The 23,819-nt window shown below is 35.7% G+C and overlaps 1 protein-coding gene across 1 annotated transcript in view; it reads left to right on the forward strand.

The window, feature by feature from the left end:
* The window catches only part of LOC306846957 (cleavage and polyadenylation specificity factor subunit 1), a 29,747-nt gene extending 5,928 nt beyond the window's left edge, over nt 1-23,819 (forward strand). Inside the window, exons 16-38 of the mRNA XM_079380678.1 lie at nt 363-443; nt 2,116-2,208; nt 2,323-2,436; nt 3,915-4,056; nt 4,146-4,324; nt 5,557-5,696; nt 5,798-5,984; nt 7,594-7,800; nt 7,883-7,972; nt 8,064-8,207; nt 10,854-11,006; nt 11,160-11,276; nt 12,371-12,461; nt 12,553-12,637; nt 14,489-14,630; nt 15,689-15,841; nt 15,914-16,090; nt 16,656-16,722; nt 17,135-17,182; nt 17,280-17,435; nt 17,577-17,706; nt 21,707-21,845; nt 23,167-23,819. Coding sequence (XP_079236804.1) covers nt 363-443; nt 2,116-2,208; nt 2,323-2,436; nt 3,915-4,056; nt 4,146-4,324; nt 5,557-5,696; nt 5,798-5,984; nt 7,594-7,800; nt 7,883-7,972; nt 8,064-8,207; nt 10,854-11,006; nt 11,160-11,276; nt 12,371-12,461; nt 12,553-12,637; nt 14,489-14,630; nt 15,689-15,841; nt 15,914-16,090; nt 16,656-16,722; nt 17,135-17,182; nt 17,280-17,435; nt 17,577-17,706; nt 21,707-21,845; nt 23,167-23,214 — 2,883 coding nt within the window. The 3' untranslated portion in view covers nt 23,215-23,819. The remainder of the gene's footprint in view (nt 1-362; nt 444-2,115; nt 2,209-2,322; nt 2,437-3,914; nt 4,057-4,145; nt 4,325-5,556; nt 5,697-5,797; nt 5,985-7,593; nt 7,801-7,882; nt 7,973-8,063; nt 8,208-10,853; nt 11,007-11,159; nt 11,277-12,370; nt 12,462-12,552; nt 12,638-14,488; nt 14,631-15,688; nt 15,842-15,913; nt 16,091-16,655; nt 16,723-17,134; nt 17,183-17,279; nt 17,436-17,576; nt 17,707-21,706; nt 21,846-23,166) is intronic.

The following is a 23,819-nucleotide window of genomic DNA, read 5'->3' on the forward strand; positions in this document are numbered from 1 at the left end:
AAAGCTTTTAAAAAATCAGAAGGACGTATTAATGTTTTATTTTATGTTGTAGAATTAAATGTTCACAACAGATCATAATTCAGGCATTTAACCAAAAACCCATTGACTTGAGAACGATGGAGCCAGAAGTGCTAAAATACGAACTTGTTTCTGGTTTTTGGCCTAAAAAAAAACGAAAAAAAACATAATTTCTGCAGTTAAGATAGTGAGGTATTTCCTGGTAAGACCGAACCCTGAGATACAGCTTGACAAAAAAAGAGACATAATTAGTCTCAAACATGATTAGTTCCATTAACAGTTGGCTTTGTGAAACTATTTGTTTCTGATTAATTGTGATGCAATATCAATTCTTCCGTCATCAGTTTCAAACTAACCCAGAGCCGGATCTGGAGGTGGTGGTGGGCTCGGGATACGGCAAGAACGGAGCTCTCTCTGTACTGCAGGTATGATTATCTGTGACACTGTACCTCCTGTTCCTGTGCTCGTGGACAGGCATCGCATGCACAGACATGCAGGAATGCATCGCAGCTGTGTCTGTTTGAAGTAAAGATGCACAGCACGTGTTCCTGTGGCGGTGAGGCTCGTCTGCCGCAGGCCGCTGCGGGTGCTACAGTGATGTCTGGGCTTTACCAGGGCTGCCTCAGAGATGGTTGGAGAGGCCTTTAAAACACCCGAGATACAGCAGAGACTCATGCATTTCACTCAGAATGCATGACGCTAGTGTTATTTGTCTGAGTGCCTATGCGTTCATTATGAACCAGAGGCTCTATTTACACCTGGTGTTGGCATGCGTCTCGGGTGGTTGGATTTTAATTGTGAATTAGGTCCAGTGTGGGGTCCAGAAAACATCCCAGTATGCACCTCATGAAGTTGGTTGAGTCAATACTCAAAAGCTGGAAATTTGAAAAGGTGTCAACTTTAAAGAAGAAAAATATATTTGAATTTGTTTAACACAAACTTCCAGTTGCGTAGTTTTTGACGTTATTCTAACTTAATAAGGAATGAAAATGGTGATCTGTCTCAACTGAGTAGATTTGATGGGATCACATGAGACCGATGATAACGTGTGAATATGTTCAGATCACAGTTTCCCGTCTGTCAGGAATGGCATCACAACAGCATGTTTCTGGTGTACATACATTTCAACTGGGTTTTTGTCAGTCATGCCAGTTTCAATATGATTGATTGAAGGAGATTTTAGAAGTTGTGATTAATGTTTAGTGTTTTTTTTTTTAACATGTTCTTAGTATTGCCCTGTTGTGAGGAATCCTACTTTTATCATTTAAATATGCTAATAATTGACCATTCCAAAATGATCAACATTACACAGTTATTGTGTTTGATGCTTGGCAGATTAACAAAAGCATTAACAACCCATTAGTTTTAAGTGGATTTCAAATAAATGTTTCTTTAATTGCATTGTGTTTTAAATGTAAACTCACTTAATTTTTATAGATTTCTCAAAAAAAACAAACAAAAGGGTAACACTTTATTTTAGGGTCTCTTAACTAGTTGCTTATTAGCATGCATATTACTACATGACGTTATTCTACATCCTTAATCCTACCAAATACCTAAACTTAACAACTACCTTACTAACTATTAATAAGCAGCAAATTAGGAGTTTGAGGGAAAAGTCGTAGTTAACAGTGAATAAGTGTTCCCTATTCTAAAGTGTTACCAACAAAAAGGTGACACTTTAGTTTAGGGACCAATTCTCACTAGCAACTACTTGCTTAATAGCATGCATATTACTAGCATATTGGCTGTTTATTAGTACTTAAAGCACATATTAATGCCTTGTTCTGCATGACTATATTTTAGATCCCTTAATCCCATAAATTTAAACTACTTTACTACCTTAAAATAAAATGTAACCAAAAACAAAACATAAATATCGCTTAAGTTAAGAATTTGTTGATATTTTCACTGGGAAACAAGACAAAATTACTGAATAAGGAAATCGCTATTTGCAATATTGGCTTTGTGTATATATTTATAATATGTCACATGTATATTGGCCACTGGCAGTTGAAAAGTCCACATAAGTCAACCATTATTACTGAAATTATATTAAGTTTGTGGTATTGAGGCATTTATTTTGCTGTTCTATAGAAGAGTATCAGACCACAGGTGGTCACAACGTTTGAACTTCCTGGATGCCATGACATGTGGACAGTGATACACTGTGAGGAGAAACCTGAGAAGGTGATTTATGTTACAGTCATCTGTCTAAAGTCTTTTATTTTTAATGTAGATAAATAACCCATAATTCTGACGTTTAGCTGTAAACTGCTTAACTTTGAAACTCTGTGTCTGTAGTCTCCACCAGAGGGTGATGGCGAGGGTCCAGAGGAGGAGAAGCATGAGCCCACAGTAGAGGACGACAAGAACAGACACGGCTTCCTCATCCTCAGCAGAGAGGACTCCACCATGGTAATCAAAAGCTGTATTATGTATAACATACTACCATCATTTAGGCAGTAGGCATATGGCGGTATCAAATTTTCATGTTGCGATTAATTGCTAATGCTTTTGTCACGGTATACGGTATTATCACGATATTGAAATTTACTTGCAAAAAAAGTGTTGTCATATAACAGGTTTAATAACTTTTTTTCTTATAACAAAAACATTTAAATACAATAAAGCACTACACAAAAAATGTATAAAGTAAAAAAGTTCACTATTTCATTAGTTAACCTTAGTTAATGCATTTACGTTAACATTAATAATGAGAAATAGCTACATTTGCTACAGAACTTATTAATCTTTGTTAAAAAAATACAACTGTTAGTTCATGTTAGCTCAGGTCCATTAAATAATACAGTTACAATTTTTGATTACATCAATGTGCTATTAAATTGTGAAATTTAAGATTAATGAATGTTGGTTACACTTTATTTAAGATGTCCTCGTTACAGTGTAGTTGTACATTTAAGTACTGAGTAATAGTAATTAACTACATGTATTTACTAGATGATTAGGGTTTGGCATAGGGTTACTTGCATGTAATTATGCGTCATTTATTGTTATTATAATAGTAATACATGTAACGTGTAACAAGGACACCTTAAAATGAAGTGTTACCTGAATATTTAGAATATTTTTTTTATGAGCAGTTTGTTTACTAATGAATGAACTAATGGAGGCTTAATGTAAAGTGTGACCAAACAATAAAGAATCAAAATATTTTCAAACAATATCTAGGGCATGTTATAGTCCAGATTAAAATGTAAGAAAAAAAGTTTGGAAATAAATAGCCTATTAAGTATTTGGCGCTGTGATGAACACCGTAGCGAATACAAAAATCTGAATGGCTTTTTAAATCATTTAAATGTTTCAAAAAGTAGCTCAGCTGCTTTGTTTATGGGGTTTCCAGGGTAACGGCTGTATTTCTGCTGTTCCATTAGCGCCATCTACTGTCAGAGAGTGAAAGTGCGCTTTCATTCAGCACGTCTCCTTCAGTCGCTACGCCATGCACTTCTCATCCGTGCTTGTTTATATGAGAGTGTGCATGCGTCTGTGACGCAGCATACAATGGTGTTGTGCATTGTGACCCATTGATGATAAAGTATTCTTAAAATGCATTTAAAAAAATCAATAAAAGAATAATTTGTATTGGGTTAAATAATTATTCAAGGTATTTTTAAGTGCTCACGATAACAATATCGTGCATGTTCAATATCGTGATATCGCATTTCCAAATACCGGCACGTCTACTAGGCAGTATATACGATATAGTAAGCAGCATGCTAGTATGTCATTCCAGGCAGCATGACTGCTTTCTCATATCAGCTCATTGTGTACTCTTCAACCAGTCACAATGCTTTTTTGAGGCAGTTTATTGTCATGACATTTTTGGAGGACACATTCACTCTTCCAGTGCTTCATTTCTCTTGTGGTGTGTTTAGATCCTGCAGACGGGTCAGGAGATTATGGAGCTGGACACCAGTGGTTTCGCCACGCAGGGTCCCACTGTGTATGCTGGCAACATCGGAGACAATAAATACATCATCCAGGTGTCTCCTATGGGCATCAGACTGCTAGAGGGAGGTGAGGAACCACATCAGTGTGCATGTAGCTGTGACTGTATGATGGATGGATCTGGTGTCTCATCTGGTCTCTTCTCTTCTTGCTCTCAGTGACACAGCTCCACTTTATCCCTGTGGACTTGGGCTCTCCCATAGTGCACTGCTCTGTGGCCGATCCATACATGATCATCATGACAGCTGAGGGAGTGGTCACCATGTTTGTGCTGAAGAGCGACTCGTACATGGGGAAGAGCCACCGCCTGGCACTGCAGAAACCACAAATCCACACGGTCAGTCCATACAGACGTCATGTACATTACTGGTCAAACGTTTGCATTTGAAAGAAGTCTCTGATGATCACTAAGGCTGCGTTTATTTAATCAAGTTATTTGAAATGCAAAATTGAAGTCCTGCTTTCTGAGAAATTGATCAAAATTAAGTAAGTTTATGCTTAACCAGAAAAACCCCCCACCAATGTTGTAAGAAATATAACTACAGTTTGAAAAGAAAACTAGTTTTTATTATAAAGAAGAAAAAGTTTTTATTTTTATTTATTTTTTACGCCATTTGCATTTATTTTTTCTGGTTTTAAGTCTAAACTCATTTAATTTTGATCTTAATTTTGCAAAAAAACTTAAAAAAAAAGTCATTTTGCATTTCAAGTAAATGTCTCTTGATTTAATAATTTTTTTATATTTTGTACTGAAAAACAAGGCAAAGTACGGAGTTAGAAAATCACTCTTTTCTTACTCAGTCTTTTATGCTCACAAAGACTGCAATTGTTTTATTATTGTTTATAAAAACATTAATATTATAAAATATTATTACACTTTAAAAAAGCTGTTTTCTATGTGAATATATGTTAAAATGTAATTTATTCCTGTGATGTAAAGCTGAATTTTCAGCATCATTACCAGTCTTCAGTGTCACATGATCCTTCAGACATCATTCTCTTATGCTGATTTGCTGCTCAAGGAACATACATCATTATCAATGTTTTAAAATGTTTTGCTGCTGAAATTTTTTTTAAGAATGTTTGATGAATACAAACTTCAAAAAACAGCATTTATTTTAAATATAAATCTTTTGTAACATCATAAATGTCTTTACTGTCACTTTTGATCAATTTAAAGCATTGCTAAAAATATATATATATATATATATATATATATATATATATATATATATATATATAAAATATAAAAAAATTAAATTAAATATATTAAATTCTTGAATGAAAAAAATCTTGCCGACTCTTACTGAATTTTTGAACAGTGTTATTTTATGCTGTATCTCATGAAAAACATCTAGGTTGTATTTTATCACAAAATCTTAGGCAAATGAAGACAATGAATCATATTTTTAGGACAGAAGACTTTTTTTTTTGTATTGAGGCATTATTTTCATGAAAATTAAACCGTTTTTTGTAAATCCCATTTTTCTCTGTGGTGATTCTGTGAAATACAGTATGATTTTATTGTTGAATACCTTTTAAACTGCTCTCAATGTTTTGTTTTTGCAGCAATCCCGTATTATTACATTATGTGCTTATCGTGACGTCAGTGGCATGTTCACAACTGAGAACAAGGTCAGCTTCATGGCCAAAGAGGAAACTGCCATCAGAGCCCAATCAGACACAGAGACCATCATCCAGGAGATCAGGTAATGGTCACTGAGCACACCAGACACTCAAATGCTCTTATTTGCAGCTCGTCCCATATTCTCACAATGACTCTTTTTCTTCTCCTCGTGCTGTCCGTCAGTAATGTGATGGATGATGAAGAGGAGATGCTGTATGGGGAGTCGAACCATCTGTCCAGCCCCAGTAAAGAGGAGGCCAGCCGCAGCTATGCAGCACTGAACTCCACTCAGACAGGAAGAGAGGGCGGCCAGGGCAGACAGGAGCCATCACACTGGTGCCTTCTGGTCAGAGAGAATGGAGTCATGGAGGTGACTAACATAAACACTGATTTATTGAGATTTCCTTCAAAGAGCTGCTTGGATTTTGGGTGGATTTGAAAAAAAATGTCTTATTGGTTATAGCAGCACTTTGGGCGGCACCCTTACCTCTGATTGTTTAGCTTGCATTAGCATGCGGTTCAAAGATGTGAGAAGAGAGAGAAGCTTGGCATTTTGAAATCACATAGTGATGTCTGGGTTAGCTACATGCATATCTTCATTAATTTAATATAGGATGCGTTGTGATATTAACATTTATTAACATGCTGAAAGCACTGCATATTACCAGTGTTTAGTTTCATGCTCAAATGCAATGAGAAAAAGTTATTTGAGACGGTCATATTGCTTTTAGATGTTTCTTTAAAAAAAAATACTGATCCTATAACAATGCAGCAGTGATTTTTTTCGTCATATTTGTTCAACAGTAGGCATACTTCAATTAAAATTTTTACACTTCATATGGCTTCGAAAACACGCAGGCGATTTTAGGAATCACTTGATAATGTAGATGAAAATATAGCACAAATCTACTATAAACATTAATGACATAAGCATGATAATGAGAAATTTATAGGATGTGAATTCTATAGTGAATTCTGTACTTGCCCGTGTTTCAGCCATAGACTGTAAAAAGAGAAAGTTGAAAGCGCATCACGGATCTCTCTCTCTCTCTCTCTCTCTCTCTCTCTCTCTCTCTCTCTCTCTCTCTCTCTCTCGCTATAGCGCTTATCTTAAAGTTTACTGGCATATGCATCCTTTTGTGCAGATACAAGTTGTAATGTTAAGTCTATGTTGTGTATCTAAGTTATCTGATTAATATCATAGGAAGGTCATTGAGCGGGTTTCAGTTTATTGGCATGAAGTCAGCTTCACCTCAGGCAGCTATTTGTTTTTAGATGCTTCTTTTTTAATTACATTGCTGCATCATAATCTAACATCTAATCATGTGCTCATGTTTTCATAGACATGTTTTCTTGTCATATTTTTATTTTTAACATTCATTTTCATAAGTCTTCAGATATTTTCATTATCTCCATTACAGCCGTGCACCCCCCCGCACACGCCCCGTCCCCGATTACTCCATTAATCGTTTTTGAAACCTATCGATGATCGAAATAAGAAATTGCCAAAAATGCCCATCTCTAATTGTAATAATATTTCACAATATTACAGTTTTTACTGTATTTGAGCACATAAATGCAGCCTTGATGAGCACAAAAGTCCTCATTAAAACATTTAAAAATCATAATATTTTTTTAACTTTTGATAAGTACTGTAATTTTTAATGTTAAAATATTTAATGTAATATTTAAAATTCCCTTTATATGATTCTAAAACCCTTATGATTTACCCAAAAATGAGAAGCCTGTCATCCTTTATATAGACCCTCAGTTCCTTCAAAACTATCCCTGAACTACCTTTATGAAGTTTATAGATTTGTTCAGTATGAATGCATGCCTTATCAACAGATTTATGTCACTAATCTTACTCATTAGGGGCTGTTTGGTTATGCAGTTCATGTTATAAGCTTCCGTAGAGCGTATGTAAAACATAATTTGATGTTATTGTTCATTAAAAATGTTTGTGATTTGTTAATCAGATCTACCAGCTTCCTGACTGGCGCCTGGTTTTCCTGGTGAAAAATTTCCCTGTTGGTCAGCGTGTTTTGGTCGACAGCTCTGCTAGCCAATCGGCTACTCAAGGGGAGCTCAAAAAGGAGGAAGTGATGAGGCAGGGAGAAATCCCATTGGTCAAAGAAGTTTCTCTCGTGTCTTTAGGCTACAACCACAGCCGTCCTTACCTGCTGGTGAGTATTTATCACAGAAACTCCCTGCTCTTCTGGATGAATTGAGGTTTAATATTGTGTGTTTTACTGTATTTGTCAACAGGCACATGTTGATCAAGAGCTTCTCATCTATGAGGCCTTTCCATACGACCAGCAGCAAGCTCAGAGCAACCTGAAAGTGCGCTTCAAGAAGGTACAAACTGACACTAAATACTCTCCACAGGACGTTAACTCTAGTGATGCTTGAATAATGGTGAGTGGTGGCTCTGTTTTCTTCCTGTCAGATGCCTCATAACATTAACTTCAGAGAGAAGAAGTCCAAAATGAGGAAGGACAAGAAGCCTGATGGTCAGGGAGAGGAGACTCTGGGGGTCAAAGGTCGAGTGGCCAGATTCAGATACTTCCAGGACATATCGGGATACTCAGGGGTACGTCTGTCTGTGACTTGGTTTGAAAACTGAAATGTATTTATTTGATCATGTTTTTTTTTACGCTTGTTGATGGCCTTGCATTGTGTTAAATTCTACATGTATGCAAAACTTCAAAAAATCAAGTAATGTCTGACAAGCAGGGTGATTTTAGTCTTATTTATATACTATCATAGTATTTTTAGTCATGCTTTGCTATATTAAATATTAAATTTTTTCACTTTTTTATTTTAATATTAGTTTCACTGGTTTTGGTATGTGCAAAAATAACATTTCATTTCAGTGTTAGTTTTAGTAATTTTTCTACTTAAAATTAAACCTATTTTATTTCACTTAGTTGTCAAGGCAGCATTTCTAATTTTAATTTAAGTTTTTAATTAATTTATAGTCTATTTTATTGTTCTTTTTATTGTATACTTTTCTTAGAAACCGGTTTTGTTGATCATGAAATGTCTGTCAAGCAAGTTAATTTTAGTATTATTTATTATATTAGAGTTTTACATGTCCATTTTAATGTTAGTTTAGGTATTAGTAACTTCATTATGTGCTGTTGTCATTTTCTTATTTCTATTTCTAACTTTTATTTTTATTTCTGCTTAAATTTTAGTACTACTATTTATTTCAGTTAGTTGTCAAGGCAATATTTCTCATTTATTTCATTATATCTATATCGCACTGATATTGGACTTATTAGATTCGCTGATCGTTGCACTTATTCTGTGAAAGCACTTACAGAATGACGTGTTCGGTGTGTGATGGAGTAAACAGTAACAGCACGTGCAGCAGCAGCAGCCTCCCCCGGGTCCTAATGCCTGTTGGGTTAGGAGTTTTAATCTGTTTAATTTAATTTAATTAAAAGTAAAATAGCCTACACATATAACATTTAGACTGTGTTTCTGATTAAATAAACCAGTAATTGATGTCATAAAATAATGACTGTTTTGATTTAATGGTCAGAAGCTACATGAAGAAAAAATCACAAACATAACACCTGTAAATTAAATAATTTTATATATTCTGATTTATTCATTAATGTGTAATACGTTTTATTTTTTAAACAAATCATAAGCTCTAAATGAGTTTCAGAATTTTTATAACTTTTGTTTTAGACCATCTACAAATGTTAAATCTTAAAATAAAACGTTAGGGTTAACTGCATCTTTCTGGGGAGAAATGCAGCGATTGAGATATATATATATATATATATGTATGTATATATATATGTGTATATGTGTATATATGTTTATTTATAGTTATTTTCAAAGCTTCAATGTGCTGACAAAAAACCTTCATTGTTTTTTTTTTTAATTCTAACAAATAAGTTCTTGTTAAAAACTAACCAAAATTAAAAATATTTTGCTTATAATTTCTGCACAGGAGAGACGTGGTGTTGTTTCCAAACAAAAGGAAATATATTGGTATCGGTATCAACCAAAATGAGTTGGAAAATATTGGCATATTGGCAAAAATCCAATATCGTGCATCCCATATATATATATATATATATATATATATATATATATACATACAGTATCTCACAGAAGTGAGTACACCCCTCACATTTTTGTAAATATTTTATTATATCTTTTTATGTGACAACACTGAAGAAATGACACTTTGTTACAATGTAAAGTAGTGAGTGTACAGCTTGTATAACAGTGTAAATTTGCTGTCCCCTCAAAATAACTCAACCCACAGCCATTAATGTCTAAACTGCTGGCTACAAAAGTAAGTACACCCCTAAGTGAAAATGTCCAAATTGGGCCCAAAGTGTCAATATTTTGTGTGGCCACCTTCCGTTTGAGGATGCCCCACAGATGCTCAATAGGGTTTAGGTCTGGAGACATGCTTGACCAGTCCATCACCTTTACCCTCAGCTTCTTTAACAAGGCAGTGGTCCGTTTTTTTCCGGCATAAAAACATTAATTTAATTTATCTTTTAATTAATGTAAATTAAACAAATCTTTTTTTTTTTTTTTTTTTTTTTTGGAAAATAAAGGGGATTTAATATTACAATTTAAACATTGAAGACATATTTTATGATTATTCCTTAAAAATAAGGTTTTAATAATTTTAGTAGGCTATTACGTACATTCTACTGAACAATAGGAATACGTTTCTGCCGCAATGTCTTCAATTGAAACCCAAACTTTTTTTTTTACAGGTTGCCGTGAATACCTTTTTATATTTCTGTGTGTATATGATATGAGGATAGTTTTACTCAAATGAAATGGTCAAATGCTCATGAAGTGACTCTCAGAGCAGTTCTGGTGATGTTGTTCATGTATTTATATCCTCATTTAGTGAGGCGGCAGACGTTAATATCGCCGCATTAAATATGGGGGAATTTTATAGAGAAATCAGTAGTATTGGGATCATTGATACTGACCTTCAGTCATAAAAAAGATGCCATTAAACAAATATTTAAAAATATACTGTCTTTATGTTGTTTGTATATTAAATATATTTATATTTAATTATTATTATTTTATTTCAGCTTGATTTTAAACATGGAAAATAATTTTTAATGAGGTTTACTTTATCAATAACAACCATACTGGTTAGTTATCAGAGCTGGTGTAAGACATTGGTACCAAATTTTGTAAGAGAAGAACTACATAAATGTTGGCACTGCTTGTTTTCCAGGTGTTTATCTGCGGTCCGTCTCCTCACTGGATGCTGGTGACCTCTCGTGGGGCGATGCGGCTCCACCCCATGACAATAGACGGTGCCATCGAATCCTTCTCTCCCTTTCACAATATCAACTGTCCCAAAGGATTCCTCTACTTCAACAAACAGGTACAGACAAGCCCTAAAATCTGTACCAGCATTTGGTATTAGATCACATCTTAAAATGACAAAATTGTCTTTTCGTCCACCACTGTATCAGGATATCTTGAGAAAATAATCTTGACAGGTTTAGGTTTAACTGAAGCGTGTTTGTTGCTTTAGGGCGAACTGAGGATCAGTGTGTTACCCACATATCTCTCATATGACGCTCCCTGGCCTGTCCGCAAGATCCCGCTCAGGTGTACAGTCCACTATGTGTCGTACCACATGGAATCAAAGGTAATGCATATGCTGTGGGCAGGAGATGAGTTCACTGCATTTTGTAACTGAGCTCGTCTTGACCCTTTTTAAACATTTATATGAGCCTTATTCACTCAAAACTTAAAATTCTGTCATTTAGGTGTCATCTCACATTTTTCTAGACCTCACTCACTTTCTTCGGTGAAGCATAAAATAACTAATTTTGAAGATGTAAACAGTTTTGGTTTTCATTAACTTGAATTGTAAATACATTGGAAGTCAATGGGAGCTAAATGGTTTGGTTATGGCAACATTCATCAAAATGAAGAAAAAAGAGGCCGTTGCTCTGCAATAATTTTAGCAGCCAAAATCCAGTCATTTTAACAAACATCTGCGCAATCAGTAATTTTGCATTCGGACAAAACGTTTGCAGATTTTGCTTGTGTTCAATTTGGTCACACAAATTTGTGTTATGTTGACCAATTAGACTGTCAGTTTTTCCTCCTGTGCCTTAAAGATTCTATATATAAACGAGGTCTGTTATGACTGGCTAATCTGCATAAATAACATCTGTGTCCAGCATTAAAGGTGCTGCATGTAATCTTTTGACTATTAATGCATAAAAATTACATTTAGGGAACATGTTAAGTTTACATACTTATTTCTCCGAGTAACAGTGCTATAGCCAGTTATTCTACTTTGAAATGTGTGTTCCGTGTCGGAATGCCTGTTTTTGTTTGTGTGACTCCGCCCAGTTTGCCCAATAGTAATTCAGCACCGCAGGTTGCCAGTTGGTGGTAAATGCAGCATATTGCAGCCGTGGAAGTCAGCAAACGAACTCTGTCAGAGATTGCAGATTCTACCCGACCTAAAAAACTAAATAATCCATCTAAACGGCTCTATGACCAGAAGAATATCACAACGCAAATATATATACTCTACAACTTAGTTTAAAGCCCTTCCTAAATCTGGCAACCTGCATGAGCGTCGAGTCTGAGGAGGCGGCGGCAGGAGAAACAAAGCTCTTCAGTATTTTGAATTTGGGCTGCACTCAATTTTACATAACACACCTTTTAATGACCGCTGCCATGTAAACGTGGCAGTCATGTGTTGATCATTCGTGTGTGTTTCAGGTGTATGCGGTGTGCAGCAGTGTTAAAGAGCAGTGCACACGCATCCCCAGAATGACCGGAGAGGAGAAGGAGTATGAGACCATCGAAAGAGGTGGGACACTGTTTGCTTGCGTGTGCACATGGATAAAGTGAATGTGTCTGATTTGATGGGGTCTTTATTATTTTAATTGTTGTTTTCTCAGATGAGCGGTACATACACCCACAGCAGGAGAAGTTCTCCATTCAGCTCATCTCTCCGGTCAGCTGGGAGGCCATCCCAAACACACGGTGAGAAGCACATTCACACAACCTAAACTTTGAACCTTTAAAAAGTTCATAAAGACATTACAAAAGTAATCTACATGAATAGAGCAGTTTAATCCAAGTGTAATCCTTCTGAAGAGATGCGATCACTTTATTTGATTTAACGGGTTTAATTTGGGCTTTTATTCATATAAACATTTAGCAGTGCACATATATTTACCATATTTGATGTGTCTTTATGAACTTTTTGATGCATAAAGTTTAGAATCACCCAAAATGTCTGGGATTCAGCTTTTGCTTTCTACAGTCGCCATTCATTGTGTGTGTTTTTGTATTAAAGCCCTGCACGGGACTGTTTTCTTAATCCCGGTCCCGCTGAATTTCTGGCCTGCTCTCACAAACATTCTAATATTGAATATAATTTTTGTGCATTAGGGAGCTGCTATCAATATGCAGAGTATTTAAATCGCTTTGGATGCAACTCTTGTTGGACACAGGGTTGCCAAATCCACATTTGTTTCCACAGAATTGGGCTGATTTTAAACTGTTGCAGCAGGTTGATTTTCTCCCGTGGGTTAAACCAAAGTCCAATTTCTATAGTCTTTGCACTGTAAAAAAAAAAAAAGAAGTTGAGCCAACTTAATTTTAAGGCAACCAGCTTCAGCAGATTTTTGAGTTCTCTCAACTTATTTTTGTAGGAGATTCTCAACTTTTTGTTGTATAAACTTAAAACAGATTGAGAAAACTCAAAAATCTGCTGAAGCTGGTTGCCTTAAAATTAAGTTGGCTCAACTTCTTTTTTTTATTTTTTTACAGTGTGGTTAAACTAAGGTTTGAAAGATTGTATAAATTACATTTGACTTGAAATGCTTGTATTGAAACATTTTGAATTCTACCTATGATAAAACTGTGGTAGATGTTAAGTTTTGTGAAGGATGCCTCTGGTAGGAAGCCTTTTAGCTGTGTTTATGATCAATCTGCAAAACGGTGTCTGTAAAATATGTATTTTAGGTATAGAAATGACATATTTTGAGTTTTCATATGGGATATGGTCATTGCGCTACTTTGGGGATTTCTTTGCTCACATCTGACACAGATCGGAATTTGTTGCATACAAGATTTTTTCGCATTCGATCTGAGCCACTTCCAAATGTGGCCTTTAATCGGATACATATCCAATATCTGGACATCCAACCTACATCTAAACACACACATCCGATTCCCCACCGAACTCCCAATGCGAGGGTGACACGTTTGCCTATAAAGATAGCGTTTTAATGCCGGCATGCTGTATGCGCTCGCATTTTATTGAGATGGAAACTTTTATATATGTAAAAAATAGCACATTCTGGAGCTGGTTTTCAATCCCTGCCCCATGAATTTTATAAATATAAAAGCTAAAAGCTACATTATATTTCTCAGCAATGAGGTGATAACTTAGCAGTTTTTGTAATTAAACCAACAAACTTGTTCACAAGCTTCACACTCGCTCGTTTGCGCATCCATTCGTTCTCTCTCCTGTGAGAGGTCCTATGGTGAGAAGAAGATTCGTTTGTCTTGCGCTGGATGCTGTGTTTATGCAAACGACTGCACCCCCGTGACATCATCTTGCACCTCTGATCCAAAACAAGCCGTTTTCTGAGGGTTATTACATTGATGATGAGGACATTTTAAGTGATGGAACTTGCAGGATGTATTAAGCAAACACCTCTTCTGTATCAAAAGATCAAGGGAAATTTAGTTCCTCATGTCGTGACCCCTTTAAAAATGTCTTCAAGATGAATGGCGGTCTTACGGGTGTTGAACTGACATGAACATGAGTAAATGATGATGATCTGTCTGTTCTGTGTAACGTTGTTGGACTGTCTTGGTCAGCGTTGATCTGGAGGAGTGGGAGCATGTGACGTGTATGAAGACAGTGGCTCTGAAGAGTCAGGAGACTGTGTCAGGGCTGAAGGGATACGTGGCCTTGGGCACCTGCCTCATGCAGGGAGAGGAGGTCACCTGTAGAGGAAGAGTGAGTCTTCACCTACACACACCTGTCAACACTCCAGAAACTGTTGAAATACATTAATATACATCTATTAAATAAGCTTTTTGATCCTCACTCAATAGCATTTAGTTACCAATGTGATGCCATTGTAGAAATACTCTTTACAGGTGCATTTGATTCATATGATCAATTTATTCCACAACTAAAAGTTAAAGAGAGCAATATGGCTGGTGATGTTATCGCAAAATGGGATAAAAACATTTGCAAGGTCCAACAACATTTAAAACTGCACCATTTATGACTGCTTTTAGTTAGGACTGCCTGATCAATTGAAATGAAACCAGCTTAGTGTGATTATCAAATAACAATGGCTGCGATTTAAATTTTAGGTCTCTCTGCATGTTTTCTATCAAAAAAAAGTTTGATTTAAAATTATTAGACATTAAGGCAGACAGAAATCTTATTGTAATCTATTGTAATTTTACAGTTGTACTGTAGTAAAAATTATTATTTTATTTTTAATGTTGTTTTTGAGTGAAATATTGCAATGGTAAAATTTATTTTGTTTAATGTTTTTATTTAGAAATAAAAATAATAGTTAATATGATTTATTATAATAATAATAATAATAATATTACTTATAGTGAAATATAATTATAAAATTAGCTAAATTGTGCAGCCCTACAAAAAACTTTTTTTATTGTAAAATAAAATCTAGCAAAGGTAATATAATACATATTTCATTCAATACGTTTAATTTATTAATGAAAACAATACATTATTATTTATAAAAATAATATTACTTATTATTTAATATGAAATGTAATTAGAAAATAGGTCAAATTGTGCAGCTCTACAAAAAAACTTTTTTTTTTTAAATCTCATTTTATGTCTCAGTTTTTATCAGAAAAATCACAATTTGATGTCTTTTGATTTCTATATGTGGTTGTATCAAATATAGAAATCACAATGAGATTTTTCTCCCAGATCGTGTAGCCCTACATTTTGGTCTCTTTTATGTCGGCAGTTCAGTTGTTTCAGTTGATCAGATGTCTGATCTGGATTCGTTTTCTCTGTGGCAGATCCTGATTCTGGATGTGATTGAGGTGGTGCCAGAGCCCGGTCAGCCCCTCACCAAGAACAAGTTTAAAGTGCTGTATGAGAAGGAGCAGAAGGGGCCTGTCACGGCTCTCTGTCACTGCAGTGGATACCTGGTGTCTGCCATCGGACAGAAGGTAAACCACACGTTTGAATGTGCTTCAATGTCATTTCTGTTGATTCTGTATAATGTGAGTGTGTGCGTGCAGATCTTCTTATGGAGTCTGAAGGATAATGATCTGACCGGCATGGCCTTCATCGACACGCAGCTCTACATCCATCAGATGCACAGCATCAAGAACTTCATCCTCGCCGCCGATGTGATGAAAAGCATCTCTCTGCTGCGCTACCAGGAGGAGAGCAAGACACTCTCGCTCGTCAGCAGGGTATCTGCCAAGAGTTTGCACTCAAATATCAGCCAGTGACACTCAATCCTTTATGATTCAATTGATTTAAAGCATTGGTCTCAAACTCAATTCCTGGAGGGTCACAGCTCTGCACAGTTTCGCTCTAACCCTAATCAAACTCACCTGATCCAACTAATCAAGGTCTTCAGGATCACTAGAAACTTCCAAACAGGTTTGATTTGGAGCTGGTTGGAGCTAAACTCTGCAGAGCTGCGGCCCTCCGGGAATTGAGTTTGAGACCACTGATTTAAAGGGATGTATTTTTAATTTAGTGTTGCTGCCAATTTGCAGACTCCTGGAATGATAGTCATTTCACATTAGTCAATTATGATAGGTTGAAATCTTGATCATCTTTTGCCTCTTGTTTGACTTGAGTGCTTAATGTACAAAACTGAGCATGGTTTAATATTGTTTACTATTTGAGTAGTTTAGATTCGCAAATTGTACCAGCGTACCATGAGGTCACAACACAATGCATACATGCTACACAAAATGCGTTCAGTTTTGATATAATTGTTCCATTCCTCTTCTTGTTTCTTCATAGGATGCAAAGCCCCTGGAGGTTTACAGCGTAGACTTTATGGTGGACAACAACCAGCTGGGCTTCCTGGGTAAATGTTTTATGGTGTTTTCACAACGAAAGCGAATTTAATTATTTGCGCAAGTAGATTGCATACAAAGTCAATGCAAAAACGCGAACGCGCGATATACACCTCAATCACGTCTTCTGCGCAAGTTCAAAAATTTGAATTTGATTGGAAAATTTGCATGATGCGTTGTCGGACAAGCCAGTCAGCGAAGAGCTTATTCACACGTCCGATTGTATCAGACTGTTTTATTTTTTTAAAATATTTTTCATTTTTCGAGTGATGCAAAAAACAGAGTAACGCAATGCGAATATTCGCTTCGCGCTTGATGTGCACACACCATTATTCTTTTATTCTGTCTTCTCATTAGTTTTACGCTTTAAACTCATTAATTCTTGCAGATGTCACTGGTTTGACCTCTTAAACCCTCTCTCAGTTTCAGACAGAGACAAAAACCTGTTGGTCTACATGTACTTGCCAGAAGGTGTGTCATTTATTTGATTCTTTCTGTAGTACCATGAGACTTTGCTCTTTCCCAGTGTCTGATATCAAACATATGTCCTTTATTATACCGCCTCCAGCCAAAGAGAGTTTCGGAGGCATGCGTTTGCTGCGGAGAGCTGATTTTAACGTGAGTGCTCATGTGAACGCCTTCTGGAGGATGCCGTGCCGCGGCACTCTGGACACCGCCAGCAAGAAGGCACTCACCTGGGACAACAAGCACATCACATGGTTCGGTGGGTCTCCTCAGCTGGTTCTCTTTTGAACACATTTGCACCCTAGCGGTTAATGGGCGTTCATGAAACACGATCATTGGCCAGCATTATTTCACTATTCCTGAACTAGTGAACCCAGTTTGATTGTCTATGTCTGTGCAGCTACGCTGGACGGTGGCGTCGGCCTGCTTCTGCCCATGCAGGAGAAGACGTACCGCAGACTGTTGATGCTGCAGAACGCCCTCACCACCATGCTGCCGCATCACGCGGGGCTCAACCCAAAAGCCTTCAGGTACTTACTGACGTAAACCAAAGAAACCTTACAACTAGGGATGCACGATATTATCGGACTGATATCAGAATTGGCCAATAATGGCTTTAAATGTAAATATCGGCATCGGCCCGATATGAAAAATTATGCCGATATGTCTTGCCGATAAGAGTAATATGTTAACTCGCATGTGCTCAGGGTGTGCTAGTGATTAGATCACATCAGCATTGTGGCTCATTCTCGAAGCAAGGTTTTGTCTGAATGATGATTAGATTCACTGTTTTGGATCGCTGCATTTAATCTGTGAAAGCATGTACAGAATGACGTGTTCGGTGTGTGATAAATAGTAGTAAATAGTAATAGCACGTGCAGCAGCGCACCCACCCCCGGGTCCTAACGCCCGTTCGGTAAGGAGTTTTAATCTGTAGGGGCTGTTGACCTACTTCTAATTAAATTAAATGTAAAATAGCCAACATAACATTTAGACTGTTTCTGATTAAATAAAGCAGTAATTGATGTCATAGAATTATGAGTATGTTTTGATTTAAAGGTCAGAAGCTATAACTTGCATGAAAAAACAAATCAAAAACATAACACCTGTAAATTAAATAATTTCATATATACTGATTTATGCATTAATCTGTAATATGTTTTATTTTACAAACAAATCATAAGCTCTAAAAGATTTTCTGAATTTGTACAACTCTTTTGCTTTAGACCATCTACAAATGTTAAATCTTAAAATAAAATGTTAGGGTTAACTGCATCTTTCTGGGGAGAAATGCAGCGATTGATATATAGTTTATTTATAGTTATTTTCAAAGCTTCAATATACTGTCAAAAAACCTTCATTATTTATTGTTGATTAAAACTAACCAAAATTAAAAATATTTTGCTTATAATTTCTGCACAGGAGAGACTTGATGTTGTTTCCAAACAAAAGGAAATATATCGGTATCGGCCAAAATGAGTTGAAAAATATCGGCATATCGGCAAAAATCCAATAGCGTGCATGCCTACTTACAACGTTCCAGCTTGTTATTTCTAGGGATGTAACGATATCAAAATCTCACAATACGATAATATTGCGATATGAATTCAAATGAAGTTTTAATTTTAAAGTTCAATTATTCTATCTAATGCGCTTTGAGAGTTCAAAATTAAGAGCTCCAACCCATGTTTCTTAACTAAGAAAATTTAAGTCAGAAAAAGGTCAGTGAATTGACTTGTACCTGACCTTTAAAGGGGACTCCAACACACTTTTTATTTGTGATATACTGTCTCAGTCTAAATGACATTCACATTGGTGTTTTAGGAAGCCAAACTATTATAATTATTATGTGTTATTATCTGATAATAATAATAACAACATTGACAGCAGTAGCCATATGTTGTAAAACAATTGCACTGTAAAATAAGTGAAAATTAATATTTCAAAGGTATATTATTTTTGCTTTACACTACCGTAGGGAAATTACAATACTTCTTTCCTAATTTCTACACTTGAAAGAGATATTTTGAATTTGGACTGCATTTAAACCCGTCAGCAAATCTTACTTTTAAGCGCTTTTAAGCTTTTATTTTGACGGAAAACTCCAGTTTCAGTGAAAACATGCTTACAAAAACACGTCTCACTACAAATCTAGTGAAATGCTGTAATCATCTGCCGCGAAAATAAAGCATAACGCCGGTTTCACACCACACGCGTAAGCAGAGTGTAATAATCAGATTGTTTTTTAGGGTTTTTTGCTGTGCCGAATTAAAGCCACAGTATATTGTTCTTGATCAAAACTGACCTGATTGACAAAAAAAATCACAAATTTCACCATAAAATCATGTAAGTGAGGTGTTTTATGTTTCACAAGCACCATATGAAAAAATACAATGCACGAAAACACATCACTTCCACGAGTCTGTTAAATTAATACAGGCATTTGTTAGCTTTAAGATTACTTTTTCAATTCAATTATTCAATCCAATTACACTTTATTGTTGGAATTCTTTCCAAAATTTGTCTTGTATCTCACTGTCTGTCTGTCTCGCATCAATTCACATCAATAATTACTAAACAAACAGTACAATAGACTTGCCTTAAAACAAAAAACAACAGTATACATAAACACACGGCTACAGTGCATTAGAATAGTGAGTCCTTTCTATTTTCCAGAGCCCAGAGGCCTATTTGAACCCCCAATTCTGATTTATTAATTTTACAGACTGATACACAAAAGATTTGCGTAATATATTCAATCTAGCATATGCAATTCTAAGCCTTTTGTTAGATGGCAGAAATTTATATTACTCCTACAAAATGTGAGAAGGGTCAGATATAATTTTTATTGACAGGGTCTGGAATTTTTTCGTATACAGATCTTGAAAATTTGGCTCAAGTTTATCATGTAAACTACCTAACTGTTTTATATATAGCATGTTATTTACATATGTGTGTGGGACAGAGAGGGACCCGGTCGTATTACAGAGTATGCTGGCCATATCATACATCAAAGCACATGGCACACAGTGTTCGGAGGAGAATGCTGGAAAATGCGTCAATAGACCAAACTCGTCTGTATTTGCAGTACACAAGCCACTTCTGCTTGCGCATCCAGTGTGAAACCGGCGTAACTGGTGGCTGTTCACTGCATTCATTCACTGTGAACCGAGAAAAACTGGACTTTTTGCCTGGAAGACCTGTCATTTCATATCGTCATGTGACCACGATAATATCGAGACCGTTTTGCTATCGCGATATTGATAATATCGTTACATCCCTAGTCATTTTCATTACCTTTCTGTTGTTTTGACATTCAACGCTTTTGACCAATGAATTGTCATGAGTAGTTGTGGATTTGCATTTGTATCTCAGAGAATTTGTGCATTTCCGCAATTGTCTTTTTCTTTGGAACAGATTTACTTACCCTGTAAGGCCTACTGTATCATATTTGTGACCGTGGACCACAAAACCAGTACTAAGGGTCAATTTTTCAAAACTGAGATTTATACATCATCTGAAAGCAGAATAAATAAGCTTTCCATTGATGTATGGTTTGTTAGGATTGGCCGAGATACAACTGTTTGAAAATCTGTAATCTGAGGGTGCAAAAAAAAAAAAAGTTGTCCAAATGAAGTTCTTAGCAATGCATATTACAAATCAAAAATTAAGTTTTGATATATTTACAGTAGGAAATTTACAAAATATTTTCATGGAACATTTACTTAATATCCTAATGATTTTGGCATAAAAGAAAAATCAATAATTTTGACCCATACAATGTATTTTTGGCTATTGCTACAAATATACCCCAGCGACTTAAGACTGGGTTTGTGGTCCAGGGTCAGATTTGATATTCACATTTCTAAAACCTCTAAATTACCAACATGAACATAACTTTGCTGAAAAAGCTGATGAACACAATCTACTACATGCCTTGTCGTCTGATTGATAATTCATACTTTATACTTTTTTGATTAATTTTTTTTTTACAAGTAAAAGCCTGTGGTTCATGTGTCTTTCTGCGGTGAAGTCTTTCCTGATTTTTATAAAGGAAACATAAGAATAATAACTTTTTTATTGTTAGTAATATTTCAAGATGAACACTTCCTGCACTGAAGCAACTTTGATTTATAAACTTTGTTTATTTGATTATACATGCATCTTTTTTTTTATTTTTAGAAAAATGTTAAAATACGAGTATCAAATATGATCATCGGTCTTTCGATGAATGTTTATTTGTTTATCGTTTGTTTTGTTTGTTTATCATCTTTGAATTGCATTCCATTGTGTTTTGGAACTACAGAGCTTCGTTCATAAACCTTATGAGATATTATTGGAAGATATAGAGCAGGGGTGCCCAACCCTGTTCCTGGCGATCGACTGTATTGCAAAGTTTAGCTTTCACAAAAATCCAAATATTTCAGAAACTTACAATTTTAGACATTTTCATGATACTTGCAGGACAGATGTGACATTTTTACAGTTCTTTTGTAGCTTCTGAGCATTTGCTGCTGTGTTTTGCTGCAGGATGCTGCACTGTGATCGGCGGACGCTGCAGAACGCGGTGAAGAACATCCTGGATGGAGAGCTGCTGAATAAGTACCTGTACCTCAGCACCATGGAGCGAAGCGAACTGGCCAAGAAGATCGGCACAACCGCAGACATTGTGAGTGCTGGACTCTAAGATACTTACTGTCATGCTAGGCCAGAGGAAATGAAATTATGCAGGAAATATATTGAATAATCATTTTATATATTTAACAGGTTTTCCGTGTGTCCTTAAAGTCTTAGATCAAGCTAAATCAAATGAAATGCCTTAAATGATACATTAGGGTCTCAATTAGTATTTCAAGAGATCTTAAATTTGGGAACGGAAAGACAAGAATGATTTCATTGAATAAATATGAGCGCTGCAACTTTCAGAGTCAAAACACCGTGGGTGTTTTTATATCAGTTAATCGCCTGTCTTCAGTAAAGTTTCAATGGCATTTTAATTTCATCATTCCTATAACGACTGATAAAGCAGCGTTTATGAGCGCAGTTCTGTTTTGTGTACAGCCCAGAGAAACCGCAATATTTCTGCCGTTCTAAAAGCGCCACCTGCTGGCCGAGAATTGATTTGCATTTTCGCTAAGCACATCTGCTGTTTGTGTTCAGACCAATTGCGAAAATCGACCCATATGCAGCAAACAGTTGTAAATGTGAACCGGTGGATTGTCAAGAAGCTAATATGCCTTCTAAAAATCTAAAGAATTAAAACAGTAAGATATATGTTTAAATTCACATATTAATTGATACTTTTGATTCATCCCTTTTCCTAAAATTGGTTTAAAGGCTGAAATGTGAAGTTTTATTTTTTATAAAAATGTATAAAACTTTTGATTTTGTGAACCTGTATTTGAACAATTATTATTTTTTAAATACAGTAATTTTAGAGTTTAATGTGTTACCATAGACATTGCCCTACCCTGCTCATTTGGCATTAATTAGGTAGGCTTGACAAACTTTTTTGTCTAGTTTTATAAAAATCCTGCAAATACCCTGATTTAACCAGTACTGGAACCTAGTGCCTGCTTTCTCTTTTTTTAGAGCTCAGTAAACAAGAACTTAATGTGCTTCAGAAAAAAAAGCCAATGAAAACGGTTCCAAAAGAAGCCAAAGCATCAAGATTATCCTGGCCCAAGAAATACAAAAAAAAAAAAAAACAGTCGCTTGCATACTGTAGTAGTTACAAACACTGCTGCCGGTTACACTTTAGTTTAAGGTGTAATTGTACATTTATTAATGAACTACATGTACTTACTATATGGTGAGGATTAGTGTTTGGTTTAGGGTTACTTGCATGTAATTATGCATAATTTGTTATTATAATAGTAAGTACAAGTACACCTTAAAGCAAAGCATTACCCTGCTGCCTTCAAGTGCTACTAGAAATGTCATGCTCGTAATTCTTCCTTCCTGTTCATGAGCGTTTCTGTTCGTTTCAGATCCTGGATGATCTTCTGGAGATCGACAGAGTAACTGCTCACTTCTGAGTGTATTTCGTCACCTGATGATTCTCTGCTCACTGTTTTATATTTCAATGTTTGGATAGAAAAAGAAGAAACTAAAATTTGTCATACTGTTTTTTGTTGATAGAAATAAGGAAATGCAGTAAAGGGTATGGCATTTCATAGAATATTTTGTAAAAAACAAACAAAAAAAAGAACATGTATTGCATGTTGACATCCAGAACAAACATGCTGATACTCCAATGCTTTGTGTCATCATTCTTTACTTCCATCACAGATGATGAGAGTCTGACCACTGCAGAAGAACAACAACTTTGCCGTTTTCTCTCACACTTTCCTCAAAAACATTATAATCCGTGTCATTCTCTGGGAAGTGTTCATAAGGGAAGCGTGAGAGAGATGCTTTCAGGGTTAAAGTAGCAAGTGACAATTCTTTTGTGTTGTGATTTGCAACTGAGTGTAATGGATTATTGAAAAGGAAAAACACTGGGTGTGAGATGCGTGTTGCACTCAATGAATACAAGCTCACAGATGATAGTAGTGGGATGAAATCCAGCATACATCACCAGACAGAAGTCTGAAACTGCACCAAAAGATAAAGCTTTGACAGTTTGATTAAATATGAGGTC

Source organism: Barbus barbus (assembly GCF_936440315.1).
Source record: "Barbus barbus genome assembly, chromosome: 27".
Taxonomy (NCBI): domain Eukaryota; kingdom Metazoa; phylum Chordata; class Actinopteri; order Cypriniformes; family Cyprinidae; genus Barbus; species Barbus barbus.